Here is a 21,979-nt window from a genome sequence, read left to right as displayed (position 1 = left end):
ACGATGGCTTCTGAAAGTCCAGTTACCAGGGGTTTCTGGTAGAAAACTCTAGGTATGTAACAGAACAGAGTCCTGGGTTTTAACTTGGGTCAGCAGAGAGAACCACAGTGTACACATTGCACGCACTTCACCACCATAGCTCCCTACTCAGTAACAGACGACGGTGCCCTGTGTGAGCTTTTCCAACAGAATTCCAGATGTAGGAAGGCTTAATTGTCAAGAATCCCTTCTCACACCCATAGGAACAAAATCGTAAACAATAAGAAATGGTTATCTAAAGAAAGCTCATAAAGCATTGGAGCGAAGTCATGGTTTATATATTCATATGTGCGTATGCATGAAAACAGCTGTAAATCACTTTTAGACTTGGTTATTAGAATCGAGATGCTGTCATTTTATCTGTGGTATTTTTTCTTTGGGCAGAATCTTCAAGATGATCTAGAAAAACAGGAAAAGAGCTTGCAGAAATTCAGCTCTGTCACCGACCAACTATTAAAAGAGTGTCACCCACCTGTGACAGAAACTCTTACCAATACATTAAAGGAAGTCACGATGAGGTATGGAGCATGCTGATTTTACACTGTTATGCATTGCTTATATCACCACCACATTGCAAGTAATGACACAATTAAAACTTGCCAGCACTTTGAGTTTGCGCTTTATAGATTCTATTCTATGAATGCTTTAATTTTCACCAAATGAAGTTAATGATAAATAAATGCAGGGGAGATATTTAGAAAGAAATTAGAGCTGCTGTCTACCCACGGATTGATCTCATTCCTACGGTCTACCCCTGAAATGAGTGTGAAATGTTACTTTTTATGATGTTAAATGGAAATTAGACATCCTTGCATTATTTCCAAATTCAAATGAAGCCGGATCATGAAAAATAAAACAGTAAGTAAGAGCATTTGGCGAGAGGTGGTAATCTGCCCATGAGCGTTGGCTATTGTTTCCAGATGGAATAACTTGCTGGAAGAGATCTCTGAGCAGCTGCACTCCAGCAAGGCCCTCCTGCAGCTCTGGCGGAGATACAAGGACTACTCCACACAGTGCGCATCCACAGTTCAGCAGCAGGCCGACCGGACCAACGAGCTCCTGAAGGCGGCCACCAACAAGGACATCGCCGATGACGAAGTGGCTGCGTGGATCCAAGATTGCAACGTATGTTCAGAAACTATCATGTTTCTCCCAACATGCCTCCCTTTGAACTTCTCAAGTTTAGCAGGGCTAGTGCTGATGTGGCTAAACTTTTGGTGTGTCTCAGTATGTGAGATAATTACCCCCAAAATACTTGTTTTAAGCATGAAAGAGCCTGCTAGGTTTTCAGAACACATGTATCAGATTTAAAAGGCCCCTCCCATTGTCCCATTTTTAAAGATGAGTTGTTTTCCTGTTTTCCCATTTTCCCTAATGGAATGATCTAGGCTGTCTGTTTCGACAGAGAGGGTCACTGTAAGAACGACCCCATGGAAAGTAATGTTATATCTTTAAAAACCAAGTGTTAAATATCTCATCCACTTCGATCTATTATCTTTTTTGCAAGCATCAGCATCATTTCTTCTAAGCATTAAATGGTACGAAGGAGTCTTCCTCTCCTGATTTATGGTTGTACTGCTTAATAGCTTTTTAATATTTCTCTTTTTCACTGTATCTGCCAATAACCCACTTAAGGTTTTCGGGAACAGCTCTCTTGTTTCACCCAGTGCATGGCTCTTATAATTTATCTTCATTTGTCTTATTTTGTTTCAAATATCGTCTTATAAACTTTCCTGTTCAGTTTATCAGAATCAGGCAAGTTATAAAGAGCACACAGATAAAAGTTAAACCTCTTCTAATACCTTTACACTAATAATAAATAATCCTTTTAAAGCTCCAGTTCGGTATTTATGGTGACGATAGCTCACTGTTTTCCCCTCCGCCTCCAGCTGATCCTTACGAGATTCGTCGTTTTCCATTCAGTCGTCCTGAGTTCAGAGGCACCTATTTTAGAGTGTAGTGCTCCCAGCTGTCCCCATGCATTTGTCTGATTTGCATCCAGGGTGACATCGCCTTTGGTTTCCCCCTCTCCCAGGAGGCCCTGCGTAGGTATAGCAGGCTCCGCTCTCCACCATGGCTGGCGGGGCACCAGCAACAGGTAGAAGATCAGCCATGTTTCATCTCTTGGTAGATGGAAACCAGAAACAGGGAATTTCCACTGGATTATAAATTTGAGCAGATAAGAGGGTCCCATAAAAGGTGGAGGCAACAGATACCGAGGAAAATACGGGAGGAGCAGTCTGCCCTTAGCCTCGCCCACCAGAACCGTCCAGAGGGAGGGTGCGTCGCAACCACTTGTAATGCAGCCACCCAGCGAGCAGAAGAAAACTGTTGATAAACTCACCCCTTGGGCCTATAATATTAAGTAGAAAGAGGTAAAATGTAGCACCGTGATTTCAGTTTGATATCAATTATATGAAGAAGCAGGAAAATACTGTCAACTTGTACACAGCTATTGGCTCTTCTTGTAGAGTTTTCTTTTCTTATTTATGTATGTTTGTCTGCATTCCCCTGTGTTCTACAGCGAACCTATGTGTCTCTTATTATCAGAATAGTAAATCTAGTCTTTAAAATTTTAATGCATATTTTTAAAAGCTTAGATTCGATTCTTGACTTCTTTTGGGCAGGTGAAGGCTAGTTAGTGTAATAATTTGACAAATAAGAATGGAGTGTTTCTAGATGTGTGGCCCTCTGCTGACTGTTTGTAATAAGGAGTGCGCTTACCATGTTGCTGCGTGACGGGCGTATCTTCATCTCCCACAGGACCTCCTCAAAGGGCTGGGCGCAGTTAAGGACTCCCTGCTTGTCCTCCGTGAGCTGGGAGAGCAGCTCAAGCCACAAGTGGACGCTTCCGCAGCATCGGCCATCCAGTCAGACCAATTGTCTTTGAGTCAACACCTCTGTTCCCTAGAACAGGCCCTTTGCAAACAGCAAACTATGTTACAGGTACAGAGCTCGTATTCGGGATGTGTTGTAATTGAGTGCTGTGTAACTTCTGAGCATAAACACAGGAAAAGAATTTTCACCCTTGGCACAGTGCCTCCTGCAAGACCAAAGAATTAAAACATAAACAAACTTGTAATTTTCAGTGGGGATAAGGGAAGGTGGGAGTCTTACACTGTTCTTTACAAAGTAATTGTGCCCCTAACCCAATGCTTCCTTCCATGGTACTGAGTAAAAATATGTAATTAATAAACACTAAGTGGCTTTAATGTTAAAATTCTTAAGTTTTCGCAAGAATCAAAATATATTTCTGTTTGGTAATATATTTCAAAAGTGACTTTAACTGGTTAATTAATTAATCCTACATAGAAGTAATTCCTTCTAAGTTTTAGAAAACTTACAGTAATAAAGAAAAGAAAATTTAAATCATTGTAGCTTTGTCTGTCTAATTGCAATGTGACAGTAGAATAGGAGAAATAATTTTGATATCCACTAGTCCTTTCACTAGACTACTAAATATTAATTTATTTTTTTTTTGTAATTCAAAAGGCTGGAGTGCTTGACTATGAGACCTTCACCAAGAGTTTAGAAGCTTTGGAGGCCTGGGTAGTGGACGCCGAAGAAATACTCCAAGGGCAGGACCCCAGCCACTCGTCTGACCTCTCGACCATCCAGGAAAGGATGGACGAGCTCAAGGTCAGTGTGTTGAAATCCTAGGCCCAAGTCTATGGTCTTCTGTCCTCCAAACCTCAAGGAAAACTCAAAGCTTCTGATGTAGGCCTACTTTTTATTTTGAGCTTCCAAGGAAGTTCTCGCCAGCTCTGTTTTCCTGCTCTCCTGGGAGGAATGAACTGTCAATGAGCGCAAGGTGATTTCACAGCCCGTGATGGGAGCCTAGCAGGAGCAGTCCTAGGATCCCACCTCACCCCTTCTGCCTGCTACCTGCAGTCCCTCCCCAAGCCCGGCTGGCCCCTGCTTCACAGGAACCTCCCATCTCCATCTCTGTCGTCATTCACTCTTCGTTCAAGCTGCCCCCCACTCCCTCTCAGTCCATGCAACAGGCCCCCTGGATCATCTTTCAGCCACCCCTCTCCCTCCACCCCAAAGTTGCCAGGATGATCTTTTTTTATTTTACAATTTTAATTACAGTTGACATACAATATCATATTAGTTTCAGGTGTACAACATAGCAATTAGACATTTCTATAACTTACTAAGTGATCTGCCTGACACCATACCAGAGCTCTTTCTTTTAAAGGCTTTTACTTAATTGGAAAATATTTAGGTAGTCTGTAATGTAAATAAAACAATGCGTTAGATGTGCAAATTTTATCATATTCCCCCTGCTTAAAACCCTCTGTGGGTTTCCTTCCTCTCAGGATAAAGGTCAGCGTGGACTCTCAGGCCCAGCAGCGCCTGGCTTTCACCTTCCTGAGGTCTCTTCTCCACCGTCCATCTGTCCTGCAGCCACTGGGAGCCACATTGCTTCTGTGTCTGTGTGCATGATGTCCCTCCTTTCTGGAATTCTTTTCTTGACCCCACCAACTCCCTCCCGTCCAAAAGGAATGATCTTCTGGTCATTTAGTTCAAGCCTCCACCTCTGTCCATGGGCAGACTCTAGTGACACACTTTCATGACGCCGTACCTTTGTCTTCAGTGTTTGTCATACCATTTAGTCATGTCCATGTGCCAGGTGACTACGGCGGGTGCCTCTGCTGTTGGAATAGTACCTTCCTGTCTGCAAGCACCGTGAGAAGGACCGTGGTCACGGCAGTTTTGTTCACTGCCAGTGCCTTCCCACGGGCATTCCTCCATCTAATAGTTATGCTCTTGGCTTCAACAGTTGGGAAGGTTTATTCCTTCTTCAGGGTAATGAGCCTTTTGCAGAGCATGCAAAGAGAAAACACACACAGCCAGATTTCCTGATGGCCTTGCGAATGCCCACAGGAAAGCCAGAAGAGGCAGCTCTGTCCTGGGCTGGAAGGGAGGAAAGGGGTCTGAGAACACAGGCGGCTTTCTCAGTTGAGTGTCATCAACGTTGGGGCTGAGGTCAAAGACCTAAAACTGAAGCTGTTTGGATAGTGTAGAGTGAAACCCAGTAACTCTTGTTTACCGAGCTCTGCCCCTTAGTTGCTAGGTCCCCTCGAGCAATTCACTGAAAGCCTCTGGGCTTCCTTTTCTTTGTTGTTAAGTGGGAATAGTAGTGAAGTGCCCTGTGGGATTGTTCTGAGGATAAATGAGTTCTTGTGCTACCTGCAAAGCTCTTAGAACAATGCTTAGTTCAAGTAAGTGGTCAATAAATATTCACTATTATTATAACTATTATTATTAAATAGTAAAGGAGCAGATTAGCGTGGATAAATGATGTATGACAGGTAAGAAGCAAATCTTTTCAGCCGTCAGCATAATTCTCACCTTTATCAGTTCTATCAAGAATCCCTTATTAGTATGTAAATCCAGTAAGGAACACACATAAATTACTAACTGTTCCCTTAAGGCCAGTGAGCAGCAGCACCCACAGCAGCAGCAGCCCTGGAAGCCGGCGGGGAGAGGCAGCTTTCCCTCCTTTGCAGCTCTGCCGACTGCAAGCGAGGGACCGAGAAACGCAAAGGGGACCGAAGACCGGCACACGGCCCCTTCCTGACATCCAGAGTTCACCGTGCACTTTGACAGCGCTCTGCCCTTCCTGACCGCTGCGCTAACCCTGCTCTTAAATCTTGCTTTCAGGGACAGATGTTAAAATTCAGCAGCATGGCCCCAGATTTAGACCGTCTGAATGAGCTGGGCTACAGGCTCCCCCTGAATGATAAAGAAATCCAAAGGATGCAGAGTCTGAATCGGCACTGGTCTCTGATCTCCTCGCAGACAACCGAGAGGTTCAGGTAGGGTCTCCGAGAGAGGTGTTTTGGCCACTGTGATTTGTCAGTAGAAATAAGTTCACGATCGGTGTACAGTTATAAATGCTAGGTCTTCCCAACAATACGAAAAGTGAACTAAAAGTAAGAAATTCAAATTGTGGTTTGTTTAATGTACTAAATATTCATTTAATATAAAAAGAACAAACTCTTTTGTGCAACAACGTATTAAAGATACATCACCAGATTTTTAAACTTAGCATTTTAAACTTTACTTTTCAAGTTTTTCCCTAAATGTTACTACCTAATGGGAAAGTTTTGTGATGGTCAAATTAGAATTGGAAGCGGAAAACACTCACTCTTGCTTTACAAGCCAAAGATACGAGAGTAAGCAACGGCAGAGCCACTGTTCTTTTTCCTTTATTCCCTCAGTAAGTTGCAGTCATTTTTGCTACAACATCAGACTTTCTTGGAAAAATGTGAGACATGGATGGAATTCCTGGTTCAGACGGAGCAGAAGTTGGCAGTAGAGATTTCCGGCAATTATCAGCATCTTTTGGAGCAGCAGAGAGCCCACGAGGTAAGCTGTGCTAGTAAATTTGGGGGTAGTCACACAGGTTTTTGGAAGGTGCTGCAAAATGCCATGTGGAGGGATTAAAAATGCCATGTGCCGAATCTTGTGCTGAGCCTGCTCAGATGCATGCAGTGTTTTTCTCTTCTTTCTTAAGGCTGAGGTTTTGATAGCTTAATTACAAAAACGTAGCCCAGTCCCTTGCCCCATATGAGCATGTGGCCGGCTTCAGCACCCTACAGTGTGTAGCGCCCCAACTGCAGCCCAAGTCTGCTTACGGGGGTGGGGCGGGGAAGCAGAGCGGGGTGTGTGGAAGGAGTTCAGAAAGCTGGAGTCAATTTTCAAATTGAGTTACAGACGACCTTAACACTGCCAAGGCTGGCTGCTGGAGAGATTTTGCTTTGATCAGAATTCTTTGATAAATGAAAACTGTGTATTCTTTATAAAGCATCAAGCTACCAAAATCTCCCAAATGAATACTACATTATTATTATTTTTCAAGAAACACTGAGAGAGAACCAGAGACAAGGCTAAATTAGTCAATTTGCTGTTAGTCTCTGTTTTGCTATTTACTGGTGTGACTAAGGTCTTCCCCGTGTTTATAAGATACATGCAAGGGGAAAGATAGGATTTACCTAAAAGCAGAGAAAGGCTTAAAGCAGAATTTAAAAGCAACTTAAACTAATTTTAAAGTATTTTTTTCACATTTAAGAAATAGAGAATTTAAATATGTGTAAGGTATTTTTTAAGTCCATTTTTAGTGAGTTGACCGATGAGGAAATAAAAGACAGTGAATGAAGTCTGCAGTGACATACCTGCCACTTTACACCCACTAGGATGGCGACAGTGAGAAAGATCAGGTTGGTGAGAGAGGGAACAGAGAAACTGGAACCCTTACACTCTGCTGGTGGGAACTGAAAACAGTGAAGCTTCTTTGGAAAACAGTTTGGCAGTTTCTCCAAATGTTAAATGTAGAGTTACCATCTGACCGGTATTTCCACTCCTAGTGGCATTCGCCCAGGAGAAATGGAAATATATGACCCCACATGTACCTGTGTGGGTAAGACCTTGTCTAGGAATATTGTTTATAGCGGCATTATTTGTAATTGCCAGAAAGTGGAGGCAACCCAAATATCTACCAACGGAAGATAAATATGATGTGGTATGTTCGTAGAGTGGATGCTGCTCAGCAATAAAATAGGAATGCAGTACTGATAAATACTGCAAAATGGGTCAGCCTGGAAAACATCATGCCAAGCGAAGAGAGCCAGTCACAATAGATAGTATACTGCATGATTCCATGTATATGAAATGCCCCGAGCAGACAAATCCATAAAGACAGAAAATAGGTTAGTGCTTACTTAGGGCTGGGGGATTGAGAGGAAATGGGGAGTGATTGTTTATGAGTATGGAGTCCTTCTGGGGGTAATGAAAACAGTCTAAGATTTATTGTGGTATTGGTTGTACAGCTCTGCAAATATAATAACCATTAAATAGGTGAGTTGTATGGTATGTGAATTATATCTCAATAAAGCTGTTTAAACAACAATGGAAAAAAGGTTGAAATCCTTTCTGTTGAATTTTTTAGTGGTGAGATAATTTTATTAACCTAATTAAATTGAAAAATAGTGATTTCAAAAAAAGTCTGGTCTTTTTTTTTTACTCTTCAACTTTTTAAAAGGACTTAAGCTAGCCTCTGAAAACAAACCATATTCTGCATACAGAAGAAACTGGAATGCAATTTATGTGTTAACTAACTTTATAGGTGATCTCGAAAGAAAGGAGAGGAACATAATCCAACTTTTAGTCAGTTTTAGTAAACAAAAATTAAACTTTGAGTATATCTTAATTGATGTTTTAAAAATACAGTATTTCTGAGCAGCAGGATAAAACACGTATACTGATTCAGCTGGAGATATTTTTCATAACCTTGCTTAAATCAGAATTTTTAGAAACTAATTAGAGAACTGGTCATTAAAATGAGGAACTCTAAATTACGGGTTTTTTTGTTTTTTTAATGAAAGTTGTTTCAAGCAGAGATGTTCAGCCGTCAGCAGGTTTTGCACTCGATCATCACGGATGGGCAGCGTCTTCTGGAACAAGATCAAGTTGATGACAGGTAGGATCACTTATACATTATTATGAAGAAAGGTTCCAGTAAATTAGTCATTTTCTTTTTAATGAACAGATTAGAAGGCACATGTCCGATCTTCCTGAGGCAGTTGTGCTGCAGTGGAGCCTCAGTAATTGGAAGAAAGGCTTCTATGAGCCTCTCAAATGACTGCGTATTGAAGCTTTTTAAAGAACTGCTATTATATTATATCATATGAAGGACATAGCGTAATGGGAAATCGCCTAGCCAACCTTCGCTAGTCCTCAGGAGGAGGCTGGGATTAATAAGTGGATCAGAACTAATTGTATCAATGATGCATCAGTGGTTTATAAACAGATGCTTCTCATATTCTCATGTGATTACAGAAATTTTATTTCTAAAAGGAGCTTCGAGATCACTAGACCATCCCTGTAACTTGTAGGTGAGAACTTGAGGTCCAGAAACGTGAACTGACTTGACCAAGGTCATGGAACTATGTAGCACAGAATCAAGCCTAAAACTCCTGTACCGGGTTTATTGTAAGGACCAGCCAGCTTTCTCAGACCTAATAATTCCACCAGATTTGAAAATGCTGTGTTACCTTATGTCAGACTACACTCAACCTGAAATCTGGCTTCCTCTTCATGTACTTAGTACATTCCCTCTTTATTAAAAATGCAGAGGTAACATCTAGCTCCTCCTTAGCTCTGTGGCATGTGAATTGATGATTTTGTACGACATTTACACTTCCTACGAACAACGTTTATGCTATCCTATCTCTGTGGTGACATTTGCATTATAAACCTCATTTATTTTAGTACATGTGTATATCTTTTCCATATTTAGGACTAGGAGTTGTGAGTGTAACTAACTTAGGATTATTATTTTTTAAATAGAAAATAAATCATTATTTTTATTAAGAAGGGTTTTTTAAAAAATATTTTGGAAGCAATTTCATTTTTAAGTGGATATTTCTTTGGAAGAACATGAAAGATTTTTATGGTTAACCTTGGAATGACAAAATGTGATACCGTATTTATTCTAGTTGAAGTAAGCCAGATTTAATGTGAACTTTACAGAGAACTTAAGTCCTTCAAAGTAAAACAGATTTAGATGTAATTAACTTATCTTTTGCTCTCTCTTCCCTTAGCCAACTCTCTAACAATATTACAAAAGTTGGAGCCACTAAGTAAAATAAAATTGAAAATGCATGCACAAGCCAACACCTATTACATTTTAAATGTTAACAGTTAGAGAAAAACACCAAAGGATGAAATTATGAGAGCTGGAATAATTTTGAAAGTTGCAAGTGAAAAACAATTCCGATTAGAACATGTTGATGGCAGAGAATCCTCAGATTACGAATGTGTTGTGTCTTAGAAGTTCGTATATAACTTCTGTTTTATGGAGTTCGAGTTCATCGGTGGGAACTGTGTCATGTTTTAAGCAGTTCCTCAGGCTGGCAGGTAGCTCAGGGCCATTCTGCTCTGCAGAGTGAGGCTAAAGGCGCCAAAAAGACCTTGGGTGGTTACCTGGCAGGGAGAGCCAGGGCCAGGGTTCTTCTCATGTCGCAGGACATCCTCAAGTCCTGGAGTCGCACATTTTCAGAGATGAGAGACGCCCTTAATGTTTAGGAAAGTCTCATCAGCCCAATGTATCATATTTGGTTCTACTACCACTAGATGATGAATATCAGAGAATTTCTTTCAAAAACAGAAACACTAATCACACTTTTGGTTACAAGCTCAAAGTTTATAGTGGCCCTAGATAATAAGAGGTCTTAAGAAAATGAGTCCAGAAGAGTAAGTCCAATTCAGATTTGAAGCCACCCTCAAGAGGAGAAATAGTGGATCTAGGCGGAAAAAGCAAAACTAACGTAATAGAGACCGAACGAGCGCTGTTACACATTAATACTAAAGTGTGCGAATCACAGTATAATCTGCACAGGAACTCAGTCTGTTGGGTGCTGGACAAACCAGTTCTAGAGCTACAAGTTGAATGATAAAGAAAACTTGATAAATAACTGCCAACATTTTTTAAAGGGAGAAAATACAGAAGTAGAAAAAACAAACTAAAAAATCTGATATTATTCCCCTGGAAATTGAAAAAGCTCAAGTGAAATGTAATACTTTTAGGTATAAGGACAACCCTTGTACAGACAGTGATGACTAGCTTTTATTTTTCTAAGAACAAAGTGAAGTGGACTTAAAATGTAGAAGGGACAATTCAGATTAATATGTGAAATAATTGGCTAAAGATTAGGGCTGTTTATCATGAAGGAATACTGAGAGCTCATGGAGGACAGTTTTATTTTCAGTTTTAAATAGCATAATTTTATTTAAGTGGCTCATGACTAGCTAAAATCACCCAGTTTAGTTTATTCAAAGCAGCTTGTAATTCTAGCTGAGGTCAGAGGTTGTGAATAAGCATTGCTCCCCATCTTCTCCTGCTGTGGCACACACAAGGTGCCGTCACCTGCTGCAGACATCGCTATGGGTGCGCTTAGGGTGGGGGCCATCCCCATTGCAGCCACTGCCCTGTGCTCCCTCCCCTCCCTTGCACTCAGGGAGAGAGAGGACATTGGCCTTATCGACACGCCTTCAACCTGTGCTGAAACATGAGAACACTCACCATGTTCAAACCCCCATATTTTAATTGTTATTAAATTTTAAATGTGCTTGCAGTAGACCTGGTAACAGATCATGGCGTGATATTTGAAAACCCCTGCTCTAGGTCACTTTTCAGGGCTCGCAGTCATCGCGTGTGTGGACACTGGTTGGTAATGTACCCACGTCCAGGGTAACCGTTTTCCCCCGTGTGATTGTCTGTTCGCCAGGGACGAGTTCAACCTGAAACTGACCCTCCTCAGTAATCAGTGGCAGGGAGTGATTCGCCGGGCCCAGCAGAGGCGAGGCATCATTGACAGCCAGATCCGCCAGTGGCAGCGCTACAGGGAGATGGCAGAGAAGCTTCGCAAATGGTTGGTTGAAGTGTCCTACCTGCCCATGAGTGGTCTCGGAAGTGTCCCAATACCACTGCAGCAAGCAAGGACCCTCTTCGATGAAGCGCAGGTGAGGCGCAGAGCGGGTGGTTTTGCCCCTTTTCTGTATTTTCACTCTGCACGCTTTACCCCAGCCTCCGTGTCTCAGAAGGGCTCTGGAATGACATTGGAAGGAGGACAAGCGCTGTTCTCAAGTGTCAATAGACACACTCCAAAGCCATACTTACTGCTGGAAGTACGGGAGGTCCCAGCCTCTTACAGACACTCCCTCCACTTCACACACCAGGCCACCCAGCAGCTCGCTGGACCCCAGCAGGGATGGAAAGGGAAGGCAAGGAAAACCTGGCATTGGTGACACATATTTCACTTGCAAGCCATTTAAACAACTCACTGAAATGTTCTGGAGAAGAGGAAGGCTCAGCCCTGCTTGTCATTCCCGTAAGGGTCTAGCCCCTTCCTTTCGCTGGCCTGGGAGTTTGGGATTCCAGCTTCTTGGATGGTTAGATACCTCCTTGCGCTCTCATCAGTCCGGCCCAGAGTATTTCATGGGTTTATCTTCCTTTGAAGGTCACTGTTCCCTGCTTCCCTTCTGCTCCTCACTTCTCTGGGACACCTCATCTACACACATGGCTTCAATGACACCCCACCAGCAGAGAGTGGCCAAATTGGTATCTTCTGGTCACGTCATTTCCTGAGCTTTCAGCTCATGTATTCAGCTACCTTTTAGATTTACATCTATATGCATCAGACATAATATACTCTGTGCGCTCTAAGAAAGCCTGGGTCCCCTGGACCAACCATTCTCTATCAGTCCATTCCCCATGTTCCCAATCCGAGGAAATGTCATCACCAGCTGTCTGGTCTACCAGCCAGGACCCCTAGGTTCTATAGCTATATTCTTCTTTTCCCTCCCTCCTCGTGTCGAGTAGTACTCACGCTTCCATCGCGACTGCCCTTGCCTTAGAGTAGGTGCTCATGATTTCTTGCCTAGAGAGACGATAGCTTTTTAACCTGTCTTAGTAGATCCAGTCTGTGTTCTTTCTACCCTAATGCTGAATGCTTTCAGCAAACACACCATTTTCCTGCTTAATATTCTTCTGCGACACTCACTTTTATTTCACAAATAAAGAAGATGGTCTTGCCTCATCTTCTACCCTCTCCTAGGTGCATTCTACCATCCAGCTGCTGAAAGCCACCTCCAGTGCCCTGAATTCACATTTACCTTGTACAGTGAATTAGCCCATTGCCATTTCTCTGCACGGAAGGCCTTTTCTCGCTGGCTCCTGGCGCTCGCATGACACCAGGATCTTAACCTTGTTGTGTTTATATGTCTCTCAAGACTCTGAAGGCTATACCACTTCGAGGGGGCCCCTTGTGCACCCCGTATGGGTTAGATATGTGAACACTGGTCTTTCTTTGAATTAGTTTGTATCAAATATGAATCACCAATGTTTTCTGTAGAATATAAAGATCACAAGAAAAAATTTTAAAAAGCACCAACACAAAAAAACATATGCAACAATGTGCTCCCTGTTCATCAGTCTTATAGGGCAGTTTTCATATTGCATCATGATTGTATTTAACCTGGGACAGATACTAGGCCTCTGCCTGTTGACTTCTCATTTACCTACACATTGTTTTATTTATACACAATATATTCACTCAGTAAATTCTTGTATGATAAAAGAGGGCATGCTATGCATGCAAAATTTCAGGGTCATTTAAAAATGCTTATAATAGGGAGATGGTGAAGGAAAGAATAAGAAAGTAAAAAGCTGTGGTTCCTTCCAGTTCAAAGAAAAAGTGTTCCTGCGGCAACAAGGCAGCTACATCCTGACAGTGGAGGCGGGCAAGCAGCTCCTGCTCTCTGCCGACAGCGGGGCCGAGGCCGCCTTGCAGGCCGAGCTCACGGACATCCAAGAGAAGTGGAAGTCCGCCAGCGCGCGTCTGGAGGAGCAGAAGAAAAAACTGGCCTTCCTGCTGAAGGTGGGTCCAGCCCCTTCCTCCTACAGACGTAATGGAGTTAAAAGGCTATTTAAGGGTTGTGCTGCCACCTCCCCCAGGGGTCCTGCAAGTCAAATAACACAAAGGTCATTGTCATTCCCTACAGTATTTTGATCCCCTGTGTCTTATTTACGACTTTGTCCTGTCTTGCACAAACCAGAAAAGTTTCCCAATTTTCAGCAGTTTGTCTTTCACGAAAATCCCCCAACAAAGTGGCTTTAAGTCTAACAAGACCATCCAAGCGACCAATTCTGATTAATGGCTGTTGCTAGGCCAGAAGCCATGTGATGACTGTATAAATCCAGACAGGAATGCAAAGAGTAGATTCTACTATCTGATCTAAGACTCCAAAGTAGTTTTTAAGATTGGTATCTCTTATTTTATAGCAGGGAAAAACCTATCCAACAAGATACTTGTGATTTGATTTTAGCTTATCTAAGCGTGTTGTCATGAGATAAAATCTCCAGGAGCTGTAGTAAGCCTTTGGTTGAACACAGGTTGCATACTGATCACGCAGAAAATTTAGGGAAATATAAATTTATCCAGACTTCCCATAATTTGCTTTTCTCCCTCACTTTCCAAATCCATTTATAATACATAATTAAACCAGCAGTTGAAAAGGAGCACAGACTCTACGCTTAGATAAAACCAAGTTAAAACCATAATATACCAAGTAACCTGGTTGACTCAACCTACCTAAGCCTCAGTTTCCTCAGCTGTAGAGTGTGTATGATTATACCTCCTTCATAGATTTAATGAAAGGATTTCATTAAATCTGCAAGGATTTAATGAAATATTGAAGGTAAATCATGTGGCACATATTGAGCCCTCAATAAATAAGGGTAATTATCATTGTTGATAATATCCTTTTAAAAAAGTAAACACAGCTAAATACTAAATATATGTTGATGATTACCAACACTTGAATGTGTTTTTCTGTTAAATTTGGCCCGTCACTCTTTTGGATCCACCGTAACAACTAAAGTGAATGGAATACATTTTGGGGTTTTTTTAATGCTTAAAGTTTGCACACCCATGGGGTTTATTCTATTAAATTTTTCTTAATAATACATTACCTTGTGTGTCGAAAAGAATTGATCAAAAATGCCACTGAACATCTGTTAAAGAATTATTATTTGCACACAGTACGATTCATCAGTAACACAATATGCCTGAATGCTTTTTCTTCAGTTTTGCTTTCAGGAAAGGATTAAAAACATTATAACTCATTCTGTAGAGAACATGTTAATCATATATTTTTCTTTATTCGTGATGTGATTATTGGACACATTCCTAAGACCCAATAAGACGAGACGGTTGACTCACTGCATTTGCTTTTCTTGTCAGTCTGTTTGTTGGCGTGTAAAACACCCACTTTAATAGATGTTTGCAGACCATGACATTTAGTTATTTCCTTATAATTCATGTAGCAAAGAGACTTAGTTATAGCTTCAGAGTCTAAGGCTTCCTTAGAAAGGGAAATGCCCATTCTTTTCTTATTAAAGTATATTTTATTTTGGATCACTCACTGGGTTCTATTTGCCTAAGGAGTTTATGAAGCTAAATTTTAATCTTTAGACAGCCTCATGTTGCTGTGTCTTTTCTCCACAGCTATCATATAATGCTCATCTATTTTTAGCTCTTAATTTAAAACTCTGAGTAAATATGCCAAAAACATGATCATTATAATTCTACATCCCTGCACGGTCACCTGCTTTACCGTCACCTCTTAATTGTGTTACGAAAAATGAGTTGACCTTTTCTCTTTTAGAACAATGAATGTTTATGTTCTGTAGGTTGAGAGATCTCAAAGTGTGTGATGATTTCATTGAGAATGCTGTTCAACTTCAGTAGAAAGAAGACCTTTCTGTCTACTCCTCTCACTTTGCTTGGCATTGATGAACTAAGCGTGGCCTAGGAACGCAGAGATGTTTTAATAAGGGGAACTAGGACAGATCTGTCCAAGATAGACTGTTTCTTTCCGGCAAATGGGAAGAGGGAATGTGGTTATATACTCTAGGAAATTCCCTAAAGGAATGTTAAAGAGAAATGAGAATTCTGAGCCCAATTCTCAGTTCAGTTAGAAACCAAAAGGTATTTTGAGTATGGAAGAACTTTAGTCAACACATCTTAAAGAAGACAGCTTTAGTAAATAGCACCTATGGGTTGCTGTGATAAAAATAAGGCACCTGAAGAGAAGATAGAAGGAACCCAGACAAAGAAAGACCGGTAATGGTGGAAGAGATAACCTGAAGGAAAATGCAACGTGATTTGGCACCACACCAGTTACTCAAAGCAACTCTAGTTCTTTCCCTTTGAGCTCAGGAACTTAAGTTATGGGGTCTGGTCACTGGGGAGGGCTGTTGTGAAAGGGGAAGCCAACGATCAGGGGTATTAGACAAAATTAAAGAGATTTGTTTAGTTGAATTTAATTTGCATTTGTACTGAGACAGATGAGTTCATCTGTAGATGGGTGCTATAGAGAAGCCAATCTCCATTACAGTTCCTTTATTTTGTTTTCTTTTACTATTTTTTTACTCAAACTAAATACATGTGTCTGATAGTAGAAAATCAGGTAATAATTAAAGTATAGGAATTAACAAGAGTATTTTTATTTTTTTCCAATTTCCTACCATAAAACAAAACAAAACCCAACTGTGAAATTTCTTTCTCCTGCCATTGTAGGACTGGGAAAAATGTGAGAATGGAGTGGCCGAGTCTCTGGAGAAACTACGAACTTTCAAAAAGAAGCTGTCCCAGCCTCTGCCGGACCACCACGAAGAGCTCCACGCGGAGCAGATGCGCTGCAAGGTAAGCTGCTGGGCTGAGCCTCACCCGCCCCCCGCCTCTGGGCTTCCGCATGATGCTGCCTTTGAAAGCACAACCGGTCACACTCCTGTGGCGTCTGCGGGTAGGTGCAGGTTCCTGGGGTATTGTTGTAAAAGTGATCCTTCTAAAGCAGCCCCACTGGAGAATCACTCTAGCCCAAGAGTCTAGTTTACAGAAAGAAAAGTGAGCCTGGGCAGCTTGGGAATTCGGCAGACAGTGGCCCTGGAGCAAGGAACACGGCCTGTGGTCCAGAGTCTGCCATAAGGGAGCAGGAACTGTCAGCAGATAATCTCAGTTACCGCACGGGACACTGTCCTCCAGTCACTCGGGGCCCTAGCTCCTTAAGGACTGGGATGGATCGCACCTGACAGCAGATCCGTGGCTCGTGCAGACACTCCCTGCCAGCGTGACTTAGCAGCTGTAGGATTTGTTCCATTCACACCTGGAGAACCAAGAGTAGCGCCCAACAGCAGTTCTCTGCTGAGCAGTCTGCAGGTCAAATCAAAACTACCTTTAAAAATGTCTTGTTCCCCAGATGATACATGTCCTTGTGTTCCCTGTCCTTTGAGAATTACTGCAGTAGAGTAATTATTTTTAAAACTTCACATGTACGTAAATAAGTTGGGTTTTAATCAGTTCTCTGCTTGACTTTGGCTAAGAAGGTAAGCATTTAAGAAAGATTAATTTTTAAAGAAGTCTAGAAATCATAAAAATTATTCATGTAACAAGTTTTCTTTGATATTAAAATTACAGCTATTTTTTGAAACGTTAGAGAGTCAGACTAGGAAAAGTAAAAGGTAGTAAGTATGCCTTACATCATGGATAGTGAGTGAAATATCTTGAGGTGTAAATGCAGAAGAATACACAGATTTAAGTCTGCTTTAAACCTGTGATTGTAAATCCATGACAAATGATTGAAGAAAACTTCCAGGAGTGGGCATTCATTAGCTTCTGCTCTGCTCCAGTGCCTTTATCAGTGGTGTCTCAGTTGCCACGAACACAAGCTCATGAGAACAGTCTTTTATTTCCCTTTTACAGATGTGAAAACTGAGACCTCTAGAAGTTTAATAACTTTTCAAAGTTAGTAAAGGCTTTATTTTTACCACATGGCCTTGTCCAAGGGACTCTGAGAGTCTGAAAGAGTTGGTTTTGGGTGGTGGTGGTGTTACTTTTATAATCCGTACACCAAATCTGATGTTTGAGTTGGGGGTTAGCATCTGTTATAAAAGCAAGAAAACTTTTACATTGTTACAGCAATTTAATATGTCTATGGATATAAACAGAAATGCTGCATATTTAATATACCTGGACGGTTTGGTCTTTCAGCCAAATACTGTTACCATGGGACCTTGTCTCCCAAAATACACTTTCAAAAACACCCTGCTATTAAGTTTGGAGATTAAAAGGATGCATTTTGGTCCAACTCTCTGCTACTCTTCCCCCAAACCACCCTTAGCAGCAAAACAAAACAATTACCTGGAAAATTCAGGCTGCAACCTTATTTGCCTAAATTGCCTAGGACGTTAACCTCTGACAGTGCCATTAATTGCCTTTGCCTTTGGAAACCTGTCTTCTGTGTGAAGAGACAAAAAGAGAGGGGAAAAGCCATGTGAAATATTCTATTTTTATACTAAATTAGCTGGAATCAAAAATCATCAAGAGCTGGCAAAAACCATGAGTTATACAAACTGCAAGATCTGTTCAAACATTGCAAAAACTAATGTCAACTTATTCAAATATTGTTTTATGATTTTTTTTTCTTAAATCATTCCCCCCAAAATCAGAAGACATATATCTGGACAAGTTACTTAAAGAAATCTCTAATCCTGTAGAAAACACGTTCAGTTCATTATTTTAAATTGAGTAAAAACACCAACAGATCTTCTGAACTACTGTATTATGAGTCTATATCACAGAATGTAACAGTTCGTACTGTTTGAAGATGAAAGTTCAATCTAGGAGTTTGAAGTTTTTTTAAAAATATTTTATTAACATGATTAGTATCTGGGAACAAAAAAGAGAATGGGCTAGGGGTTTATGCAGTCAGTTTAAAAGTAAAGATCAATGAGATAATGCAACTTCAACTTAGAAAAGATAATCTGAAACAATGAAATGATAAGTAGATGGTAGAAAGATTTTGTAAGCAACCAGATATTTTATCAGAACTTGGCGAATTGTAAAATTATGTAGAAAGAAAATATCTATATACCAAGTTAGATGTTCAAACAGAGTGGAGTGGAAAGGTAATTGCATCAAGAAGGGATTTTGAATACACTTCAGGAATTGTTGAGGATGTGCATGGGTATCCAAGTTTGCTTGTTTGTGTGTGTGTGTTGTTGTTTTTTTAATCTAGGAATTGGAAAATGCGGTGGGGAGCTGGACAGATGACTTGGCACAGTTGACGTTACTGAAGGACACCCTCTGCACCTGCATCAGTGCCGATGACATCTCCATCCTGAACGAACGGCTGGAGCTTCTTCAGAGGCAGTGGGAGGAACTATGCCACCAGGTAAGATGAGTTCTGGATGCAGCACTAGATCATAAATGTGGGAAACTGGGAAATGATTTGTCAAGTAGTGTGGCCCACATTTGGACCCGTCCCGTAACTCATAGTGTACACTGAGGAAGAAATCTGTTATTACAGAAGTATTTCAGGTGAACTTTGGGCGATGGGTACACAATGCAGTGGGCAGATGATGTTTTGTAGAGTTGTACACTTGAAACCTGTACGGGTTTGTGAATCAGTGTCACCCCAATAAATTCAATAAGAAAATATTTCAAATGAAGACAAATTATGTCTTACCATTGTATGTGAGATGCATTCAAACTGGACTTGCTCTCTCTTTCACTGGCTGGCATAATGTTTTTAAGAGGAAATACAGTTTTGTGGTTCACGGTTGTGGTTTTGCTAGGTAGATGTCAGTGGTCTGTTTCTTTCTTAAACGTATGAAAACCATTGTTTTATGTGCAATTTTAGATAATACTGTGGAGCTGGCTCTGTACATGGCACATTAATTGTTACTATTGACTTATCATGGTTATTTTTACGAATTCAAGGTCTGTGGCATTTTTAGTCATACTTCCTTCATTTATAAGTACCTTCTATATGTGCGATACCTTGGAAGAGATCCAAGATTGTGTTTTGATTTGGAAATGAAAGGAGAGATTGGTGGAAAGGCAATGAGAAGACATGCGAGGCAAAAGGAATAGCCCTGATGAAAGGCCCGCGAGGGAAGAACAGGCCCTGACCTTGGCCTTGAGACCATACCCTCCAGGAAGCAGAGCTACGTCTGTCATGTTCCTTCCCCTACCTGGTTGCCTTACCTGGCACATCACAGACTGTGCCACATATGTGTTCAGTGAATACGTCAGTAACCATTGTGACTTTCACAAGCTGTAGTAGATGTCGCTGTTAGCAAGCTCACGACTGAGCTGAGACTAAAATCGGAGGAGTCTGTACAGTGAGGAAAAACTGGGCATGAACGAGTTCGGACGCTGTGGGAAGGTGTCAGCACGCCGAGCGAGCGCGGGTGGCAAGACTGAGAAAGTGCTGGTGGAAGATGAATGAGTTTTCAACTGAGGGGGGTGTGGAGGCTACACGTTGGCGTGGAGGGTGCGAGCAGGTGTCTCGGACAAGGTTACAGCTTGAAAACGGGCAGCGGGTCAGAGCAGAGGACCTGCCTGGGGAAGCGGTGTTGGGAGGGTCAGGAGGGGACATTTGAGAAGGAGCCTCTCTGTGCCCCCTGCCAGGCCAGCTGCGCTGCCGTGGGGAGCTCCTCTCCCGCCCCCGCTTCCTCCAGCCTGAGCAGTGCTTCTGTTCATGCTTCAGGAAATATCAGAGTTTAAGAGGCTGTAGACTCTTGGTTCATTTAACATCAATAAGAAACGTGTTGGTAGGTAAATTTCTCTCTGTGTGTTTAGATTAAAACCCAGACATGTCTCGGGTCATGAGCAAGAGGAGAATTCTGGAGCACACTTGGTAAATGTGTCACCAGTTTCCTATGAATACATGCTATACTTTTAAAAGAGGAAAATTAGTACTGTGTAAAAATACTATGAGGTTCAAAAGGTACAAATTTCCAGTTATAAAATGCACACATTCTGGGGCCCTAAAGGTAATTAAGTGAGGTGACAGATGTGTGAACTAATCTGGTGGTAATCATTTCTCATTATATAAATGTGTCATATATCATCACACTGTATACCTGAAACTTACACTATGTCAATTATATCTCAATAAAGCTGGAACAAGTTGTAAAATTGCTCACCTGACTTATACAAGGTGAGGCAAAAGTAGGCTTACAGTTGTAGTACATGAAACACAGCTTATTCATGTACTATTGTTTATTAATTATTGTATTATTTTCCATACAAACACCTGTAAACCTCCTTTTGCCCCACCCTATATATAGACAGTCTGTAAATGCATTTGGAAAGCTGCTGTTGATCATAATGTGCCATGAAAAGATTAATACCTTGCACCCGTGACTTAAAGAAAAAAGAGGAAGCAGGTTGTATAGTGTTTCTAGAAGCTTTCTGTATCAAATGTCTTAAGGCATGAAGCTAAAGCATACTTATCTCACATTACTTCAGTCTAAAATAGTTATTTAAGTCAGCGAGAGTTTAGCCATGGGCCATACATACCAAAGGTGCCAGATTTAACTGTAAGGAGGAATATAGATTAGTTACGAGTTCTTGAGTTAGTGTTTCCGGAGAAATTCTATCAAGTATGAAACCACAAAAGGAAACGAGCTAGTGTCTACGTCTCATTTTCGAAGTTACAGACGTGTTTAAATGACACTACTCCTCTGTAAAGAGCAAGCAGTCTGTTCTGATTCCAGTAAACTGCTGCTGAGAAGGCTGGACTCACCGGGACTCGGGGAGGACGCGGGAGACGCGCCGTAAGTAGACGTGGCAGAGAAGAGTTAACATAGAAAAGCACTGTTTTCAAATCAACTCCCCAAATGCTTTGCTGCGACACTGCAGCCGTAGCGCACACTTGCTTTTATTCCTGTTTTGCTTTGTGGATCTGTGTGTAATTCTAGTGGAGATATAAATATATCATCATAGTACTAGCTCGGTGTTTTTCAGATTGTCATGGTAAAAATATTTGAAGTTGAAAGCAATGTATTTCCTGTTCAGCTGCCTCTCTGGAGGCTGAGCCAGCACTTGTCAGCTGTTGGCACCACGGTGTGTTTGTACCTTTGAGAAAATGTGAGTGCTAAGCTGATAAATTTGAGGGTTTCAACTGAACCCAAGGAAAGAGATGTTAGCATTTCCTTATCACGCAGCCTAAATATTAGGAAAATGCAGTCCCCGTTATGAATTAAACCTTTTGAAAAGCTTTCTGGCGCCAACTTGCAACCAGTGCTTGGAGCCTACCTGTTTCTCTCTCAGCCCTTGCTCTGTGCAAGCCAATAACAGCACCACATCCGGTGCTGATAAACACTAGAGACACATACTCTAGCTGCTCAGTGGAGACAGAATGCATGAATGCCAAGGAGAAAAAATGAAAAATTCAATGATGCCCTGGAGCAGTAGTTGTATATTAATGAGCAGCTTTTGTTAAGTCTTTAGTGTTTACTGGTCACTTTCCTAAATTATTTTATCGTTTGTATATTCTGAGCCTACTGTATTCCAGTACA

The 21,979-nt window shown here is 41.4% G+C and overlaps 1 protein-coding gene across 1 annotated transcript in view; it reads left to right on the top strand.

Moving 5' to 3' along the window:
* The window catches only part of SYNE1 (spectrin repeat containing nuclear envelope protein 1), a 346,443-nt gene that overhangs the window by 271,812 nt on the left and 52,652 nt on the right, over positions 1-21,979 (top strand). Inside the window, exons 116-126 of the mRNA XM_087817695.1 lie at positions 424-557; positions 960-1,164; positions 2,803-2,985; positions 3,532-3,678; positions 5,710-5,864; positions 6,270-6,417; positions 8,433-8,527; positions 11,337-11,571; positions 13,293-13,487; positions 16,191-16,316; positions 18,688-18,843. Of these exons, the coding sequence (XP_087673821.1) occupies positions 424-557; positions 960-1,164; positions 2,803-2,985; positions 3,532-3,678; positions 5,710-5,864; positions 6,270-6,417; positions 8,433-8,527; positions 11,337-11,571; positions 13,293-13,487; positions 16,191-16,316; positions 18,688-18,843 (1,779 nt within the window). The remainder of the gene's footprint in view (positions 1-423; positions 558-959; positions 1,165-2,802; positions 2,986-3,531; positions 3,679-5,709; positions 5,865-6,269; positions 6,418-8,432; positions 8,528-11,336; positions 11,572-13,292; positions 13,488-16,190; positions 16,317-18,687; positions 18,844-21,979) is intronic.

This window comes from Miniopterus natalensis, chromosome 5, assembly GCF_054644295.1.
Source record: "Miniopterus natalensis isolate mMinNat1 chromosome 5, mMinNat1.hap1, whole genome shotgun sequence".
NCBI classification, from domain to species: Eukaryota; Metazoa; Chordata; class Mammalia; order Chiroptera; family Miniopteridae; genus Miniopterus; species Miniopterus natalensis.
Note: the sequence above shows the minus strand (reverse complement) of the source record. Positions and strands in the feature narration are given on the sequence as shown.